Source organism: Hypanus sabinus, chromosome 7 (genome assembly GCF_030144855.1).
Source record: "Hypanus sabinus isolate sHypSab1 chromosome 7, sHypSab1.hap1, whole genome shotgun sequence".
NCBI lineage: Eukaryota > Metazoa > Chordata > Chondrichthyes > Myliobatiformes > Dasyatidae > Hypanus > Hypanus sabinus.
This window is the reverse complement of record NC_082712.1, coordinates 7,009,562-7,028,007: the sequence shown is the minus strand read 5'-3', so window position 1 is coordinate 7,028,007 and position 18,446 is coordinate 7,009,562. Positions and strand designations below refer to the sequence as shown.

General features: G+C 44.4%; 1 protein-coding gene across 1 annotated transcript in view; it reads left to right on the top strand.

Annotated features, from left to right (window-relative positions):
- LOC132396531 (hepatocyte growth factor activator) overlaps positions 1-17,964 on the top strand; it is a 63,371-nt gene extending 45,407 nt beyond the window's left edge. The window contains exons 13-19 of the mRNA XM_059974131.1: positions 798-972; positions 2,573-2,667; positions 6,150-6,390; positions 12,036-12,175; positions 12,806-12,946; positions 14,931-15,079; positions 16,321-17,964. Coding sequence (XP_059830114.1) covers positions 798-972; positions 2,573-2,667; positions 6,150-6,390; positions 12,036-12,175; positions 12,806-12,946; positions 14,931-15,079; positions 16,321-16,500 — 1,121 coding nt within the window. The 3' untranslated portion in view covers positions 16,501-17,964. The remainder of the gene's footprint in view (positions 1-797; positions 973-2,572; positions 2,668-6,149; positions 6,391-12,035; positions 12,176-12,805; positions 12,947-14,930; positions 15,080-16,320) is intronic.
- Positions 17,965-18,446: the final 482 nt, after the last annotated feature.

The window sequence follows — 18,446 nt, the reverse complement described above, 5'->3', positions numbered from 1 at the left end:
CCAATTTGGAATGGTTGGGTACAGGCGGGAATGTGGCGGTGGGGTTGATGTGGTGGGGCCTGGGTCTGAGGACGGGAATGACTCGGTGTTTGAGGAATTTAAGTGCTGGGCCAGATGGACTGAAAAGGTAGGGTGTCAGGACCAGAGGTGAGGGTTGGGCTGGCTCTGTTCGATGCTCTGTGACATTGCCTCTTCTCTCCGTGGTGATTCACTGGGGCTGTGGGCCTGCTCCAGCTGCTCCGGGCTTTGCGCCTGTGGGATTTGCGATGATTTGCCCCGCTGAGTGATTCACTGGGGCTCAGGCTGTGGGCCTGCTCCAGCTGCTCCAGGCTTCATGTCTATGGACTCACTTTTGTTCTGAAGGTTGTTGCTTGTTTTTACTGTTGGTATGATTTGAGATTTTTTTCTCTTTGTGCATTGGGTTTTGGTCTGTTTTTATAATTGGGTTCTTACGGGTTCTGTGGCGGCCTGTCAGGAGACAAATCTCAAGGTTCTGTAATTTATAGACACTTTGATAATAATTGTACTTTGAACTTTGAAATGTGTTGTTTGTGCCAATGACCCAACAAAGTGTGCAGATGTGCTGCTGTGGGCAGCCCACAAGAGTCTATAAGCTTCCAACGCCAACATAGCTTGCCCACAAATTACTATCCCTATGTCCTTGGAATGTGGGAGGAAACTGGAGCACCGGGACAAAATCCCACGTGGTCATGGGGCGAATGTACAAACTCCTTACAGAGGGTAGCATTATGATAGCCTCTGTACTACACCCATTTAACCTACTTGCTTTCATCTAGATAAGAACGAAAACTGCTATGAAAACAACGGGGCAACTTATAAAGGCACGGAGGATGAGAGTAAGTCAAACATCGAATGCATGCCATGGAAGGAGAACTTCCTGCGAAGCAAGTTAAACATCAGCAGCTTAGAAGAAGCTCTGCATTTGGGACTGGGTGATCATTCCTACTGCAGGTGGGGGAGCGATCAGTGTACTTACATTAACTGATTGGCTCAGAGCTGGTCTCAAATTAACTCACAGTTGTTAAAATCACACAGCGCAAGAGCCTTTTGGCCCACTGCGGCAGCGGAACATTGCAACAGCACCGTGGGTGTACCTACACCTCAGGGACTGCTGCAGTTCACGAAGGCAGCTCATCACCACCTTCTCAAGGGCAACTAGGGATGGGCAATAAATGCTGGCTTAGCTGGTGACGCCCACATCCTGTAAATGAATAAATAAAAAAGATATAATTTAAAGAACTATAAGATAGTTATATAGTGAGACCATCTGGTGGGAATTGCAAGGCATCTGACTGCAAATCAGTACAAAAGATGGTGAACAGTCTTATGATGGCACAATAGAAGTTTTCTTGGTGATAACTGGTATTTCCCCATTCCCCAAACTTCAAAACTGCAGAATCAGAACCATGTTTAATATCACTGGCATATATTGTGAAATTTATTGTTTTGTGGCAGCGTTACATTGCAATACATAATAAAGAAAACTATAAGTTATAATAAGGTAGATATATAAACACACACACATAAACGTACAAATAAATAAATAAGCAAATATTTATTTACTTATTCATTCATTCACAATGCAGTTAGATATATTGCAATTCCCCCAATTTTTCTAAAATGAGACAGTCTGGTACAGGAATTGCATACAGTCTTATCCCTGCAGGATAGAAGCTTTCCTGGCGATACCTTGTGGTATGTGCTTTCATGCCAATAGGATTTTAGTCAAAGTTAATATAGACTTTAAGGGTCTAAATGGACTCCTTTTGTGTTTTAAGAAACTATGAAAATAATATGGAAATGACCACCTTGATGTGTGGGACCTTGCTGTGTGAAGATGGGCAGCTACATTTCCTACACATTGGGTATTTGACAGACTTTGTTATGTGGAATTTTTAAATGGGTTCTAGTGTGTTTCATTGTTTTGTGGCTGCCTGCAAGAAGCCAAACCTCAAGGTGGTATATAGTATACATACTTTGATAATAATTGTACTTTGAACTTTGAAGAGAGATTACAATTCAATAATAGGTTGGGTGTTCTAAGAAGAGATGGGGAACCTGGATCAGAGAAGTTCAAGAGGGGTAATGATTAGAACTTTGAATACAGAACAAGAACATGCCCTTTGGCCACCATGTGGTGCCAACTAATTAAACTAGTAATTAAATGCCTAGCTCAACTAATCCCTTATGCCTACACAATGTCCATATCCCTCCATTCACTGCCCATTTGAAGTGCCTAACTAAGAGCCTTTTAATTTGCCAGTTACTACATTGGTGGGTAAATTGCCATATTTTTGTCACAGGTATTGAGATTAGTTGGGGTAATAATGACAGATTTCCTTTCCTAGAAACTGACACTGAAACAGATGTTTTATTGACAGAAAAACTATGGTTTATGGTAAGCAAGATTAAGGTTATTTTGTTACTGTCAAATAGTTCCTGTTTTATTTGGTTCCCATTCTCCTCTAAATATTGCTTCTGTGCTTTGTTATCATGGAAGCGATTTACAGAATACAGTAAGGTTGAGCCATTGTTCGTTTGCCTTGTGTAGAAACCCAGATGGGGATGAACAGCCCTGGTGCTACATAATGTTGAACAATCGTATCTCCTGGGAGTACTGCAACATTCCAAAGTGTGGTACAATAAGTGAGTATTTAGGTTTTTAATATTTTTACATGACAATTAGTATTACAGCTGTAGAATCATATATAGTCATAGAGGAGTACAGCACTGAAGCAAGCTCTTCAGCCCATCTAGTCTGTGCCGAACCTCTGTCTACTCCCGTTGACCTGCAATGAGACCCTAGCTCTCCATACTCCTACCTTCCATGCACCTATCCAGATTTCTGTTAAATGTTGAAATCAAGCCCACATCCACCACTTCCACTGGCAGCTCATTCCACACTCCCACCGCCCTCTGAGTAAAGAAGTTTCCCCTCATGTTCCCCTTAAACATTTCACCTATCACCCTTAACCCATGACTTCTGGTTCTAGTTCCTCCCAACCTCTGTGGAAAAGGCCTGCTTGGATTTATCCTACTTATACCCCTCATAATTTTGTATACATCTATCAAATCTCCTCAACCCTCTACATTCTAAGGAATAAAGTCATAACCTATTCAATCCTTGCTCATAACTCAGGTGTTCCAGTTCTGGCAACATCCTAATAAATTCTTTCTGTACTCTTTCAATCTTATTTACATCTTTCCTGTAGGTAGGTGAAAAATAAAAGTTATGCACTATTACTCTTCACCTGAGCCCACAAAACCAGAGCGGATGTAAGCCAGTGACATCATGAAAGATCCCACCCACTCTGCTCATGGACTGTTAGTCCCACTCCCATCAGAGAGGAGGCTACGGAGCATCCATGCCAGGACCACCAGACTCAAAAACAGTTACTTTCCCCAAGCAGTAAGGCTAATCAACATCTCCACCCACTAACCCACCCTCCACACTCCCAGCCACCACTACTATATCACCTCCTGTCAGTCACCTACAGACACTCCTGTGCTTAGTGTCACTTTATGGATATACGATCAATCTATGTATATTAGCTATTTTATATACTAATATATATTGTGTTTTTTTATTACTGTGCTCTTTATCTTTTTTTTTTGGTGCTGCATCAGATCCGGAGTAACAATTTTTTTTCTCCTTTACACTTGTGTAATGGAAATGGCATTAAACAATCTTGAATCTCGACGTCATCTTCAGTTCTGAGGGGATTCCTTAAAGAGTTGATTATTCTATAAAAACCCTGTAATGTGCAAGTCCTAAAAGTGAAAACAGGAATAACTCGGAGGGTAAAGAGAATGTATAACACACTTGCCCTCGTTGGTTGGGCCATTGCCAGGAAGTCAGGTTGCAGTTGTATAAAACGTTGGTTGGGCTGCACTAGGAGTATTGAGGGCATTTCTGGTTGCCCCATCACAGGAAGGATGTAGAGATGTTGCCTTGACCTGGGAATATTGCCTATAGGGAGAAGATGAACAAGCTTGAGTAACACACACCAAGTGCTGGAGGAACTCAGCAGGTCAGGCAGCATCTATGAAGGGGGATGTTTCAGGCTGAGATTCTTCATCAGAACAGGAAAGGAAGAGAATAAAAGCCAGAATAAGAATTTGAGGAAGGGAGAAGAGTACAAGCTGGCAGGTGGTAGATGAAACTAGATGGTAGGAAGCAGAGGTTGTCCCAGCACATCCTCTGCTGCATAATCCATCTCCAAAGGATTCTACCACCAAGCATATCTTTATCCACCACACGGATCACTCCTTCAGGGTCTTTTCCATTTGTCCCTCCCCACTAATCTCCCTCCTGCCACTCATCCCTGCAAGCGGCCAAAGTGCTGCACCTGCCCAGTCACCTCCTCCCTCGGGACCCCAAAGAGGGAGGCAACACTTCACCTGCAAATCTGCTGGGTTTGTCTACTGTGTCTGGTGCTCCGGATGCAGCCTCCTCTGCATTGGTAAGACCAGTCGTTGAGCACCTCTGCTCCATCTGCCCAACCAAACACTTTAATTCTGATGTCCATTTCCATTCCCTCATGTTGGTTCATGGTCTCCTCTTGTGCCAAGATGAGGCCCCCCTCAGGGTGGAGGAGCAATGTCTTTTATTCCATCTGGATAGCCTCCAACCTGATGGCATGAATCTCCTTCCAGTAAAAAATATTTCCCTCCTCCTTCTGTCTTCTTCTATTTCCCCTGTGGCTTCTTACCTCTTATCACCTTCCGCTCAATCCCCTCCATTTTCCCCTCAGTTCCCTCCTCCTTCCCCTCCCCCCAACCTTTTTATTCTGATGTTTCCCCCCTGCTTCCCAGTCCTGAAGAAAGGTCTTGGTCTGAAATGTCGACTGTTTCTTCATTTCCATAAATGCTGCCTGACTTGCTGAGTTCCTCCAGCATTTTAAGTGTGTTGCAGTTGTTTTTCAGACCGGACTGGTGGTGTTCCCCAGGGCTTGGTTTCTATATGTCATTTATATTAATGATTTAGATGAGAATATACAAGGCACAGATAGTAAAGGTGTTGCCACTGGATTTACAGAGGGATCTTGATCAGATCTGTAAGTGGGGCTAAGGAATGTCAAGTGGAGTTTAACTTGGACCTGCCCAGTGTTGCATTTTGGAAAAACAAGTGAGGCTCGTATTTTCACAGGGAATGGTAGGGTACGAGAACAGAGAAGCCGAGGAGTAGAAGTACACAGTTCCCTGCAAGTCCCCACCACTCAGGCCATGCTCTCTTCTCATTGCTGCTATCAGGAAGAAAGCACAGAAGCCTTGGACTCACATCACCAGGGTCAAGAACAGTTATTACCCCTGAATCATCAGGCTAATGAACCAGTGGGGATAACTTCACTCAACCTCATTATTGAAATGTTCCGTCAATCTATGGATTCACTTTCAAGGACACTTCATCTCATATTCTCCCTATTTCTTGTTGATTTATTTATTATTTTTAATTCTTTTGTACTTCCGCAGTGTGTTGTCTTTGCACATTGGTTGTTTGTCCACCCTGTTGGGTGCGATCCTTCATTGATTCTGTTGTGTTTGTTTGGTTTACTGAGCATACCCAGAAGAAAGTGACTCTCAGGGTGGCATACAGTGACATATATATACTTTGATAATAAGTTTATTTTGAACTTTGGAAGTGGCAGCATCGGTCGGCACGATTGCGTGGTGTTGAGGTTGTCTGGGAGGCTGGATTAAGTCTGTGCTGTGACCAGCCTTCAAAATGCTAAGTTCAAAGTAAAATTTATTGTCCGAGTACATACATTTCACCACATACAACCCTGAGATTCTTTTTTCCTGTGGGCATTCTCAGTAAATCTATAGCCAGTAATGGTAAATAGGATCAATAAACAACAAACAGAGCAATTGCAAATTTAAATAAATAACAATAAAAATGAGTATGACATAACAAGGTAGAGTTCTTAAAGTGAGACCACTGGTTGTGAGAGTACTAGAAAAAGAATGAGTATAGTTATTTCCTTTTGTTCAAGAGACTTCAAAGCATTTCAGGATGTCAGGGCTAGCGGGTGATAGTTGTTAAAACAACAGTGTTGTATTGTTGGAGTTTTCCTGCCTACTGGCGCTGCGGGTCCCAGTACACAGCCATTGTCCTCTTGTCTCCACAGGCATCATCCCAAGGAGACCTCCTGCTGTTGCCAGGTCGTTGGCAAGGAAGATTCCAAGGCAATCACCCACGTGCGGCATACGGCACCTGAAGAACTTCCGCCCGAGGGTTGTCAGAGGGACCACAGCGATACGGGGTTCTCACCCTTGGATTGCAGCCATTTACATGGGCAAGATGGTCTGTGGTGGGACTCTCATTGCCCCCTGCTGGGTGGTCACTGCTGCCCACTGCTTCCTCCACAGGTAAACTGACGTCTCTTCACACCCTGCCCTCAACCCCTGCCGTCTCATCGAGCGACCCCTCTCCACACAGATTCCCGGTGCAATCTCTTCTTTCCCTTTCTTGTTAAGTTCCTCCCAGATCATACCACTAGGGATAAAATGGGTAAATTTGTTTAATTTTGCAATGTTTGATTCATTTTCATGATAACAAATCACTGAAGCAGTGTTTTGTTACATATTCAGGCAACAATGAATATATAAGTTAGGCAAGGGTTCATATAACAAACAACACGTTTATTAAACACTGAAAACAAACCCCCAAAAGTAAACAAACACTAACGTAACCGGAAACCAGCTGCTGTGCGGCAGCTTAAACAGTTCTTAAAGCGATGTTGCAAAAACAGTCCTTTAAAGTAGTATTGCCAAAAGTTCAGAAATGCTCACGGTCCATTTAAAAGGAGAGACTTTATAAGATGATTTAAATTCTCTTTCACGTCGTTTTGCTTCGATCCCCGACGTCGAACTTTTCCCATAAAGAATTTACAAAACGAAACGACTTAAAGGCACTGACCTTTCCTTTATCACACTGTCCTCAATCTTCTGTTATCCCGCAGAGATTAACACGAGAACAGTCAACGGATTCCTTTCAAATAAGGATTAAATAAGGTTGAACCCATTTCACCGTCGAAATCGATTCTCCTCGATCTTTAACTCCTGAACTCCGATCTTCACTCCACTGATTTCTGAACTAGCAGTATTGTAAAGAAACTGCTGGCAACGACCTTTTAAACTTTAGGCATTAGATAAAAACTTCATCCTTCAACTAAACTGCGTCATCACATTAACTCACGCAGTGGCATGAAGTCAACTTGGCAAATCCAACCATGAACTGCCCCTCCTCACAGGGAGGGGTCCTCCTTTTATACCCTGTAAAAAAAACCTGTCACATGATCTCTACTGGCAGGAAAATGACATCACTCCACCATCACAAGACCATTACCTCAAGTCCAGTATAGCTTCAACCCCAGTCACGTGACAAGAGTCCCACTGTCATGTGTCACGAGTACGTAACAGTTTAAACAGGAGAATGGGAAATAGCTGAACCAGTGAAAACAGGACATAGGAAGGCAAATGCAAGTAACTATGTGGACTTAATCTTAGTATAAACTATTATACCCTGGCAATAAAATATCGGATTCAGTGACAGTTTTTACGAAAGGAAACCTGTCATTGTTAGCCCAACTGATCTCGGTACAGGTGACAATAATAAGCCAATTTACCAATTTACCCAGCATTCTCCCTGTTGCACACTCCTCAATTATAAACAAATGCTTTGAGAGGCTGGTTAAAGACTACATCTGCAGCATGCTGCCACCCACACTGGACCCCCTGCAATTCGCCTATCGAAGGAACTGGACTACCGACGACACCATAGCCACGGCACTGCACACAATCCTCATTCACCTGGAGGAGAGGGGTGCATATGCTAGCATGCTGTTCCTGGACTACAGTTACCATAATTCCCTCCAGACCTGACAGGCAGCTCAGAGACCTCGGCCTGCACTCCGCCTTATGCACCTGGATCCTCAACTTCCTATCGGATTGCCAACAGGTGGTAAGGATGGGCTCCCTCACCTTTGCCCCTCTGACCCGCAACACAAGTGTCCCCCATGGTTGTGTCCTGAGTCCCCTCCTCTACTCCCTTCATACCCATGACTGTGCTGCCACAGACAGCACATGGTCTGCTGATCAAATTTGCAGATGATGTGCATTATTTCTAGTGGTGACGAGACAGCCTACAGAGGAGAGGTTAACACCCTGACACAGCGGTGCCAAGATAACAACCTCTCCCTCGATGTCCAAAAAACAAAAGAGCCGATTGTGAATTACGGGAGGAGTGGGGACAGGCTCGCCCCGATCAACATCAATGGGTCTGGAGTTGAAAGGGTGAGTAGTTTCAAGTTCCTCAGCATACACATCACTGATGATCCCACCTGGACTGTACACACCGGATCTGTGACAAAAAAAGCACAACAGCATCTCTTCCAGCTCAGGCAACTGAAGAAGTTCGGCATGAGTCCTCAAATCCTCAAAATCTTCCACAGGGGCACCATTGAGAACATCCTGACTGGCTATATCACCACCTGGTACGGGAACTGCTGATTGCTGGGCATTTCAGAGAGTGTATGGACAGCCCAGCGCATCTGTGGATATGAACTTCCCTCCAGTGAGGACCTTTACAGCAGCAGGTGCATAAAGAAGGACAAATTATCGGGGACACCAGTCACCCCAACCATAAACTGTTTCAGCTGCTTCCATCTGGCAAATTGTACTGCAACATTAAAGCCAGGACCAACAGGCTATGGACAGCTTCTTTCTACAAGCCATTAGACTTATAAATTTACATGTCTGTACATTATGATGGAGTCATAACGCAATGATTTTTACTCTCTTATGTTGTGGGACGAATGTAAGATTTCAATAAATTTAATCCTATCTGTGGTGATTGGATTATCATTGTCCACACGTACCAAGCTTGTTTTGCATACTGTGCTTACAATCGTGCATTGAGGTAGTACAATAACAGGATGCAGAATAATGTGTTACAGAGATAGTTCAGTGCAGGCAGACAATATACTGCAAGGCCATGACAAGTGGACTGTGAGGTCAAGAGTCCATCTTATCGTACTATGGGACCATTCAACAGTCTTATAACAACTGGACAGTACAAGTCCTTGAGCTCGGTGGTATGTGCTTTCAGGCTTTTGTATTTCTGATGGGAGGGGAGAGAAGAAATAATGTCTGGGATGGGTGGACTCTTTGATTATGTTGACTGCTTTACTAAGACAGCAAGAAGTATAGAGAGAGCCATAAGACCAAGAGATATAGGAGAAGAATTAGGCCATCTGCTCGGCTATTTCATTATGGCTGATCCATTTCCTTCTCGGCCCCAGTCTCCTATCTTCTCTCCTTAACCCTTCATGCCCTGACCAATCAAGAATCTATTAATCTCTGCCTTAAATATACCCAGTGACTTGGCCTCCGCAGCTGCCTGTGGCAATGAATTCTACAGATTCACCACCCTCTGGGCTAAAGGAACTCCTCTTTATCTCCATGGAGGGGTGGCTGGTTTCTGTGATGTGCTGGGCCATGCCCACTACTCTCTGAAGTTTCCAAGATGTTTTCTAGAGGGTGGTCACCACGCATGTCCATGGGAAGCTGAAACGCCCAAAGAACCACATGGTCGAAAGACGTAGGGTCGCACCAGAGATCACCAGTGAACCTGAGTCACTGTAGCCGTGAAGTAATCACACTACCTGCTGTTCCACCAGGTGCCACTGGCTCTTCATGCAGTAATGAAGGCCGCCCATCTGCGATGTTCGGGGCTTCCCTCATCGTGCCTGTGGCTTCCCCTTGATTTTCACTACTGTCAGCCTGTGTGGACACTCAGGAAATCCATCCCACTCAGATGTAGAAGGATTCTTCATTGCTGTTTCCATAACAGTTTCGTTTGACCAGTCAAGGTTAATAGCTGAACCCCTGAACATGGAGGACCGGTGGATCGCTCTTAGCCTGGCCTCTCCCCTTTGACCTGTTTGGCATGGGTGACCCTACCAAGAGCCAAGGCATAAAGCCCTGACTCCAGTCAACATAGCTCTCTGGGTCATTGAGGCACACAAGCCTTCAAACCACGACAGGGGGGTGTTCCACTAAGCCGCCCTAAATATTAACCAAGGTTGGGGAGACTTGTTCTGTAAGGAGACATGGTTAAGACCGGTCATATTTAGAGGATTATGTACAGGTCTAGTCACTGCATTACAGGAAGGATGTGGGGGCTTTGTTCAACACGATACTGCCTGGATTAGAGAGTATGGGTTATAAGGAGAGGCTGGATGAACTTTGTTTCTCCAGACTGTCAGAGGCTGAGGCGCACCTAAAATGTTTCCAATAGTCAGGTAGTTAGGACCAGAGGTCATAGCCTCAGAGTAGAAGAAAGATGGGAATATATTTCTTTAGCCAGAGGGTGGTGAATCTGTGGAATTCATTGCCATGGGTGGCTTTGGAGTTCAAAACATTCGGTATATTTAAAGTCACAGTATTTCATTAGTAAAGGGCATCAAAGGTTATGGGGAGAAGGCAGGAGAATAGTGTTGAGAAGGAAAATAAACCCGCCGTGACCAAATGAGGGAGCAGATTTGCGATTGAAGTTTAAAGATTATGTATGGTAGATAGTCAGAATCTTTCTCCCAGGGTGGAATTGTCAAACACTGGAGGACATAGCTGTGGGCTGAAATGTAGAATGTTTAAACTGTGTTTACAAAACAGGTTTTTTGGCACAGAATGTGATTAGAACTCACTGCCAGGGCAAGTGGCAGAAGCCAATACAACTGCAACATTTTGTGTGTGTTGCTCAAGATTTCCAGCACCTGCAGGATCTTTTTTGTCTGTCGATGAGGTATTCTGCTGAGTGGCTTTGACAGGCACACTCGAACCATTCTCAGAGAGAGGATCACTCCTCTGGCTAAAGCTCTGAGGCTGCCTTGTGCATGAGTTCTGAAACACTCAACACAAGAGCTTCTGCCAATGCTGGAAGTCCAGAGCAACTCACACAAAATGCTGGAAGAACTCTGCAGATCAGAGAGCATCTATGGAGAGGCAATAAACTGTCAACATTTTGGACATGGTCCCTTCAGCAGGAGGAAGAAACCAGGGGGGAGGGGTCAGAGTTCAAGCCAGGAGGGTACGGGTGAAATAAGAAGCTGGAGGTGATCGCTGGAAATGGTAAAGTGCTAAAGATGAAGGAATCTGATAGCAGAGGAACGTGGACCATGGGAAAAAGGGAAGGAGGAGGGGCACCATAGGGAGGCGATAGGCAAATGAGGAGAAGGAGTTAGGGGGAGCTGGTATGAAATCTTTTAGTGTTTGCTGGTACTATGGCCTTTTGGGTGGCTGATCTCAACATCCATTGTCCATATACTGACGTTGGGGGTTGCAAGTGTCTCTCTATGGTCAGAAATTAATGTAGACTTTGGAAAAGTTTTTTTCTGATGATTGTTTCCCTACAGTGCAATCTGAACAGACTGCTTTCTTGAATCTCTCTCTTATTAGAGAAATAAAGCATGTGCTGGAATTGGAGAGGGTCCCAAAGAGGTTCACAAGAATGATCCTGGTGACGAAAGGGTTAATGTATGAGGAGCACTTGATGACTCTGGTCCTGTAGTCACTGGAGTTTAGACGAATGAGGAAGGATCTCCAAGAAACCTATTGAATATAGAAAGGCCTAGAAAGACTGGACACAGAGAGGTTGTTTCCCATGGTGGGGGAGTCTAGGACCAGAGACCAGATCCTCAGAATAGAGGGGCATTGATTTAGCACAGAGATGAGGAGGAATTTATTTAGCCAGAGGGTATTGAATCTGTGGATTTCATTGTCATAGATGGCTGTGGAGACTAAGTTATTGGGTATATTTAAATTTAAGGTTGATAGGTTCTTGATTAGAAAGGGCGTTAAAGTTATGGGGTGAAGGCAGGAGAACGGGGTTGAGAGAGATATTAAGTCAGCTGTGTTGGAATGGTGGAGCAGACTCAAAGGGCTGAATGGCCTAATTCTGCTCTTGCGTTTTATGGTCTTTCTCTAATCTGACCAATCTTCTTCTTTCCTCTAAGTCCGCTGGAGTCGTCTATCCACGTTGTATTGGGCCAACAAGATTTTAATAAAACTGACAAGAACACTCAGGAATTTGGAGTCCAGAAATACTTCCTACACCATGGCTACAGTATATATGAAGAAAATTTACACGATATAGGTAACAAGGCAAACATATTCTTTTCTATTACCTCAGCGGAAGTGTAGTTGCTTTACTTCTGTGTGTGTGTGTGTGTGTGTGTGTGTGTGTGTGTGTGTGTGTGTGTGTGTGTGTGTGTGTGAGAGTGTGCGTATGTGTGTGTTTGTGTGAGTGTGCATGTGTGTGTGTGAGAGAGTGAGTGTGTGTGTGTGTGTGTGTGAGAGAGTGAGTGTGCGTGTGTGTGTGCGCGCGTGTGTGTGTGAGTGTGTGTGTGTGTGTGTGTGTACTATCAGTATGTTTGTGCTTCAACCATTTGATTCTTGAACCAACTGGCACAGGCCTAATCTCTAGAGATTATCAACACTATGGTCACATCAATCACTGCACTAAGGTGGATTTTTTGTTCCAATTGTGTTGTTTCCTGTACAAAAATTGTGTTTTGTTGATGTTTTCCTTGTGAACGTTGCTTATCTGCTGTTATTTGAGAGATGATGCTACGAAAAAAGTTTCCATTATATCCGTGCATATGACATTGCAGTCAATTGTGACTTTGTCACGTCAGTGTGTCTGTGTCTGTTACAGTGTGTGTGCCTGTTGGTGTGTTTGTGTTGGAGTGTGTGTGTGTATTTACATGTACCTTTTATGTTGTAGCCCTTATCAAACTGAAGAAGGTGTCAAAGCAGTGTGCATTCAAGTCACACTACGTACAGACATTGTGTCTGCCAAATGAGAACGACTTCTTCCCGGCAGGTACTATGTGCCAGGTCGCTGGATGGGGACACATGAAGGAAGGTAATCAACTCTGCCGTGAGAAATGAAAGAGCAGAAAATAATCACCAAAGATAAAGATTCAAGATCTCCTTTATCTGTCGCACGTACCGTACTGTGCAAAGTCCTAGGCACATATATATAGCTGAACAGTATTGCACTGTACTGTTGCCGCAAAAAAAAATCATGACCTATATGAGTGATGATAATCCTGTCTCTATTGTGGACTGAGAGTGGGAAGGACCCAGGGAGAAGGAAATCATGGTTGGGAAAAGGGGAGGGAGAGGGGAGGGAGTGGGAAGCAGCAGGGAGACATTCTGTAATGATCAATAAACCAATTGTTTGGAATGAAATGACCTTAGGGTTGGGTGTTTCTACACCCTCATCACCTCTGCCCCTGGCACTCTTTCTCTGCCACCTGTCCCAAACCCCTCCCATAGTGCTCCACCCTTGCCCTTCCCAACATCCTTTGCTCTTGCCACATTTACAAACTTGCTCTCTGCTCCACATTAACAATACAGTACTGTGCAAGTCTTAGGCAGCCTAGCTATATATGTGTTCCGAAGAGTTTTGTACAGTACTGTACACCAAAACATACAGTGAAAAGCATCATTTGCTTCACTGACCAACACAAGCTGACGATGTGCTGGGGGCAGACCGCAGGTGTCACCATGGTACCTGCGCCAACATAGCATGCCCACAACTTACTAACCCCAAATCTATATGTCCTTGGAACGTGGGAGGAAACTGGAGCATCCATGCGGTCCTGGGAGAGTGCATAAACTCCTTAAAAACAGCAGCTGGAATTGAACCTGAGTCACTCGCACTCTAAAGCATTACGCTAACCGCTGCGCTACCGTGCCAAAGCCAATCTAATATGCGCATGTGAGTGTGTGTGTAGGAGTGAGAGAGAGAGAGAGAATGAATGAAAAACCCTCCAAGATCACAGACCAGCACCTGAGTGCCTTTGTCTTTAATGTGAGGAATCTGGACGGTGGGCTATCAGCCACCAGTGCACCGGCCTCTGTTCCCCTGGGAAGAGGCTAGTGAGACACTCTACTCTGGAAAGTACCCCTATGTCTTAGCCCCTTGAGGAATGAACTGGTCAGGGTGTAGGTGAAGTCTACTGCTAGTAGACTGGAGTCACACCAGGTGAGGGAAGGTGATTTCCCCTAGTGAAATGGTAATTGGTAGTGTACTGTATGTACTACCAGCACGTATCTGTTAGCGTGTATATTGTGTGTGTGTGTTGGTGTTTTTATAGACCATAAGACATAGGAACAGAATTAGGCCATTCAGCCCATTGAGTCCACTTCACCATTTGAACATGGCTGTTTTACTTTCCATCTCAACCCCATTCTCCTGTCTTCTCCCCGCACCTTAGTGTGTATATGTTAGTGAGCGTGTGTGTTTGTGCTATTGTAGATCGTCAGACTATAAGACATAGGAGGAGAATTATGCCATTTGGCCCATTGATTCTGCTCCACCATTCAATCATGGCTGATTTATTTTCCCTCTCAGCCCATTCTTCTGCCTTCTCCCAAATCTTAGTGTGTGTATAGCTTAGTGTTTGTTAGTTTATGTTAGGGTGCATGTGTGTTTGTGTAGATGTATGTGTGTATCTGTTAATGTATGTATTGTTTTTATGTTAACACATGTACTGTTTATGTATTGTCTGTTGGTCTGTTAGTGTGTGTGTATCAGCCAGAGTTCCTCCAATTAGCTAAAGATGAATCATTTTCTAAAAATTCCACATAATGAACAAAATTCCATCACTACTAAAGCTATACATCTGCTAACCTGGTTCACAGGTTTATAAGTTTGATAATTTAACCACAGCTGCTCCATTGATGATCAGTTTACAGACAAAACATGGGGATTTCTTTTAACCACCAGGACTAATCATCCAAATAGCCAGCAGAGAGACAGTGGGCCAAATGGCCTCTAGCTGTTTACCATGCTTCTGCCACTCTGTGGATTCTCTCTGTTCACTACATCCCTTTTCTAGATGCTTCTGAATATGCCGAGACTTTGCAAGAAGCTTCCATCCCCATCATTTCCCAACAGCAGTGTGCCAGCAGCCTCTACTACAGCAGTAAGGTGACGCCCAGCATGATCTGCGCTGGAGACCTGGATAAAGGCATCGACACCTGTCAGGTATTGAGGGAGCATGTAAATGTGGCAGGTTAGCTGCCAGGAGGGATTGAACAAATTGGGTTGTCTGGGTTCAGGTCGATGGGACGAAGCAGAGAATGGTGGGTGTTTGGAACGGTCTAGTGGTGGAAACAGATACAGTTCGGGTGTTTTAATAGCCTCACACACAAAATGCTTGAGGAACTTAGCAGGTCAGGCAGTGTCTATGGAAAAGAATAAACATTTAATGTTCTGGGATGAGACTCTTCTTTAGGACCCTTTTTAAGAGCCTGTTAGACGCAAGAATAAGCAGAAAATGGAGGGACATGGATCATGTGCAGGCAGAAGAGATTCAGCTCAATTCAGCATCATGTACATCATGAGGGCTGAAGGACCTGTTCCTTTGCTATGCTATTCCATGTTCTATGTTACAGAACCGGAGACTCTAGAGTTACATAGGTCAGGGAAGGACAGACAGAACATAGAGCAATACTTCAGAGGTCATTCAGCCCACGATGTACTGACCCTAAGATCAATCCCTCAGAACACTTAATTTTTCCATCATCCATGTACCTGTATAAGCCTTCCTTAAATGTCCCTTATATACCTTCCTCTTCCACTATCTCTGACAGCTGTGTGGTGAAAACAGCACAACAGCACCTCTTTCACCTCAGACAGTTGAGGAAGTTTGGTATGGGCCCCCATATCCCAAGATCTTTCTACAGGGGCACAATTGAGAGCATCCTGACTGGCTGCATCACTGCCTGGTACGGGAACTGTACTTCCCTTAAACGCAGGATTCTGCAGAGAGTGGTGCGGACAGCCCAGTGCATCTGTAGTTGTGAACTTCCCACTATTCAGGACACTTACAGGGACAGGTGTGTAAAAAAGGGCCCGAAGGATCATTGGGGACCTAAGTCAGCCCACCACAAACTGTTCCAGCTGCTACTGTCCGGGAAATGGTACCATAGCATAAAAGCCAGGACCCAACAGGCTCCGGGACAGTTTCTTCCACCAGGTTATCAGACTGATGAACTCACACTGATTTGAGTGTATTTCTGTGTTACATTGACTGTTCTATTTATTATAAATTGCTATGATTGCACATTGCACATTTAGATGGAGAAGTAGCATAAAGATTTTTACTCCTCGTGTATGTGAAGGATGTAAGAAATAAAGCCAATTCAATTCAGTAATGAGAAGATACAATTACAATGCATATGAAATCTGTCCTAATTCATTGTTGTCTGTGGTGAACTGGACAGGGAGACTCCGGGGGGCCTCTCGTGTGCTACAAAGGCCACATCGGCTATCTGTATGGGGTCGCCAGCTGGGGCGAGGGCTGTGCTGCAGAAAATAAACCAGGCGTCTACACGAGTGTGCCCCACTATGTAAACTGGATCTACAGCATCATCAAACGCAGGCCAAAGTACACCAAGAGCTGAAGGCTGGGCCAACTGAGACCGCACTTCACTCAAATGATGAATTCAACTATATTCTTCTTTCAAAGTACATTTATTGCTTAATTATTCAAATCTGAGGTTTGGAGCAAACACTGGGAAATTAACGCAACACACACAAAATACTGGAGGAACTCAGCAGGCCCGGCAGCATCAATGGGAAAAGAGTAAACAGTCGATGTTTTGGGCCAAGACCTTTCATCAGGACTGGAAAGGAAGGGGAGGAGAGGGGAGGAATAAGTACAAGGTTGGAGGTGAAGTGGAGAGGGGGAGGGGTGAAGTAAAGAGCTGGGAAGTTCATTGGTGGAAGAGATAAAGGGCTGGAGAAGGGGGAATCTGATAGGAAAGGACAAAAGACCATGGAAGAAAGGGAAGGGGGAGGTGATGGGCAGGTAAGGAGATAAGGTGGAGATGGAAACAGGAATGGGGAATGGCAAGGGGCGAATTACCCGAAGTTCAGGAAATCAATGTTCATGCCATCAGGTTCTGAGGAGAGTTTCGCCTTGAAATGTTGACTGTTTACTCTTTTCCATAGATGCTGCCTGTTCTGCAAAGTTCCTCCAGCACTTTGTGTGTGTTGCGTTGGATTTCCAGCATCTGCAGATTTTCTCGTGATTGGGAAATTAAAATTTAATTCTGGCTGGACCAGGGTTGCAGTTTGCACCAGGGTCTTTTATGAAATAAGAAATTAGTGCCCAGATCATGGCTGAAAATGCATTATAAGAAAGAAATTATGGCATCATTAAAAATGTATTTTCTTGGAATGTTCGTGTTTTGTTTGTTACTAAAAATATTGGGAGTGGAAATTAAAAACCATCTCTGTGACTTAAAATTAATTTGAAAATCAGAGAAAAAACTGCAGGTATTGAAGGAGAAAAAATGCTGAAAGCACTTAGCAGGTCAGGCGGCATCTGTGGTGAGGGAAACCTTGAACGTTTCAAGTAAAGGACCCTCTCAAGTTCAAGTTCATCTTATTGTCATTTCAACCGTATGCATGTATACCACCAAATGAAACAATGTTCCTCCGGACCAAGGTGCACATCACAGTGTATGAAACTCACACACCAATACATTATAAAATAATATAATTACCAATAAATTAACAAGTAATAAGGTGCATTTGTGTTGCAAGTTAAAAGTATTCGGAGCAAGAAGGCTAAAGACTTCCAGAGCGAAGGCAGTTTTACTACTCGGGGTACAAGGGAGGCAAGACTGCGCAGGCGTGTGACATCAGCTAGTAGAACAGGAAAAGTTTAAAAAGAAGACTGCCGTATCCAGCGGGCAGCGTTCGGAGCGGGCAGCAGAGTGATAGGGCTTTGGCTCAACGGGCTTAGGCGGTAACGAGGCGAGGTAGGTTTACCTGTGTTAATTGCAGAAAGGAGGTAATATGTGTGTGAGGCCAGTTTTCTGTGCTCTGTGCTAGATGTGGAAGGTCCTGGAGTCTACCAGCCTCCCGGATGGCCATATCTGCACCCGGTGTGTCCAGCTGCAGCTCCTAAGGGACTGTGTTAGGGAACTGGAATTGCAGCTTGATGACCTTCGCCTGGTCAGGGAGAGTGAGGAGGTGATAGAGAGGAGTTACAGGCAGGTAGTCACACCGGGGCCTCGGGAGGTAGACAAGTGGGTAACAGTCAGGAGGGGGAGGGGGAATTTAGAATAGCGTTTAATTGGAGTAAGTGGAATTATGAGGCTATCAGTCAGGAAATTGGAAGCTTAAATTGGGAACAGATGTTCTCAGGGGAAAGTATGGAAGAAATGTGGCAAATGTTCAGGGGATATTTGTGTGGAGTTCTGCATAGGTACGTTCCAATGTGACAGGGAAGTTATGGTAGGGTACGGGAACCATGGTGTACAAAGGCTGTAATAAATTGAGTCAAGAAGAAAAGAAAAACTTACACAAGTTTCAGAGAGTTAGGTAATGTTAGGGATCT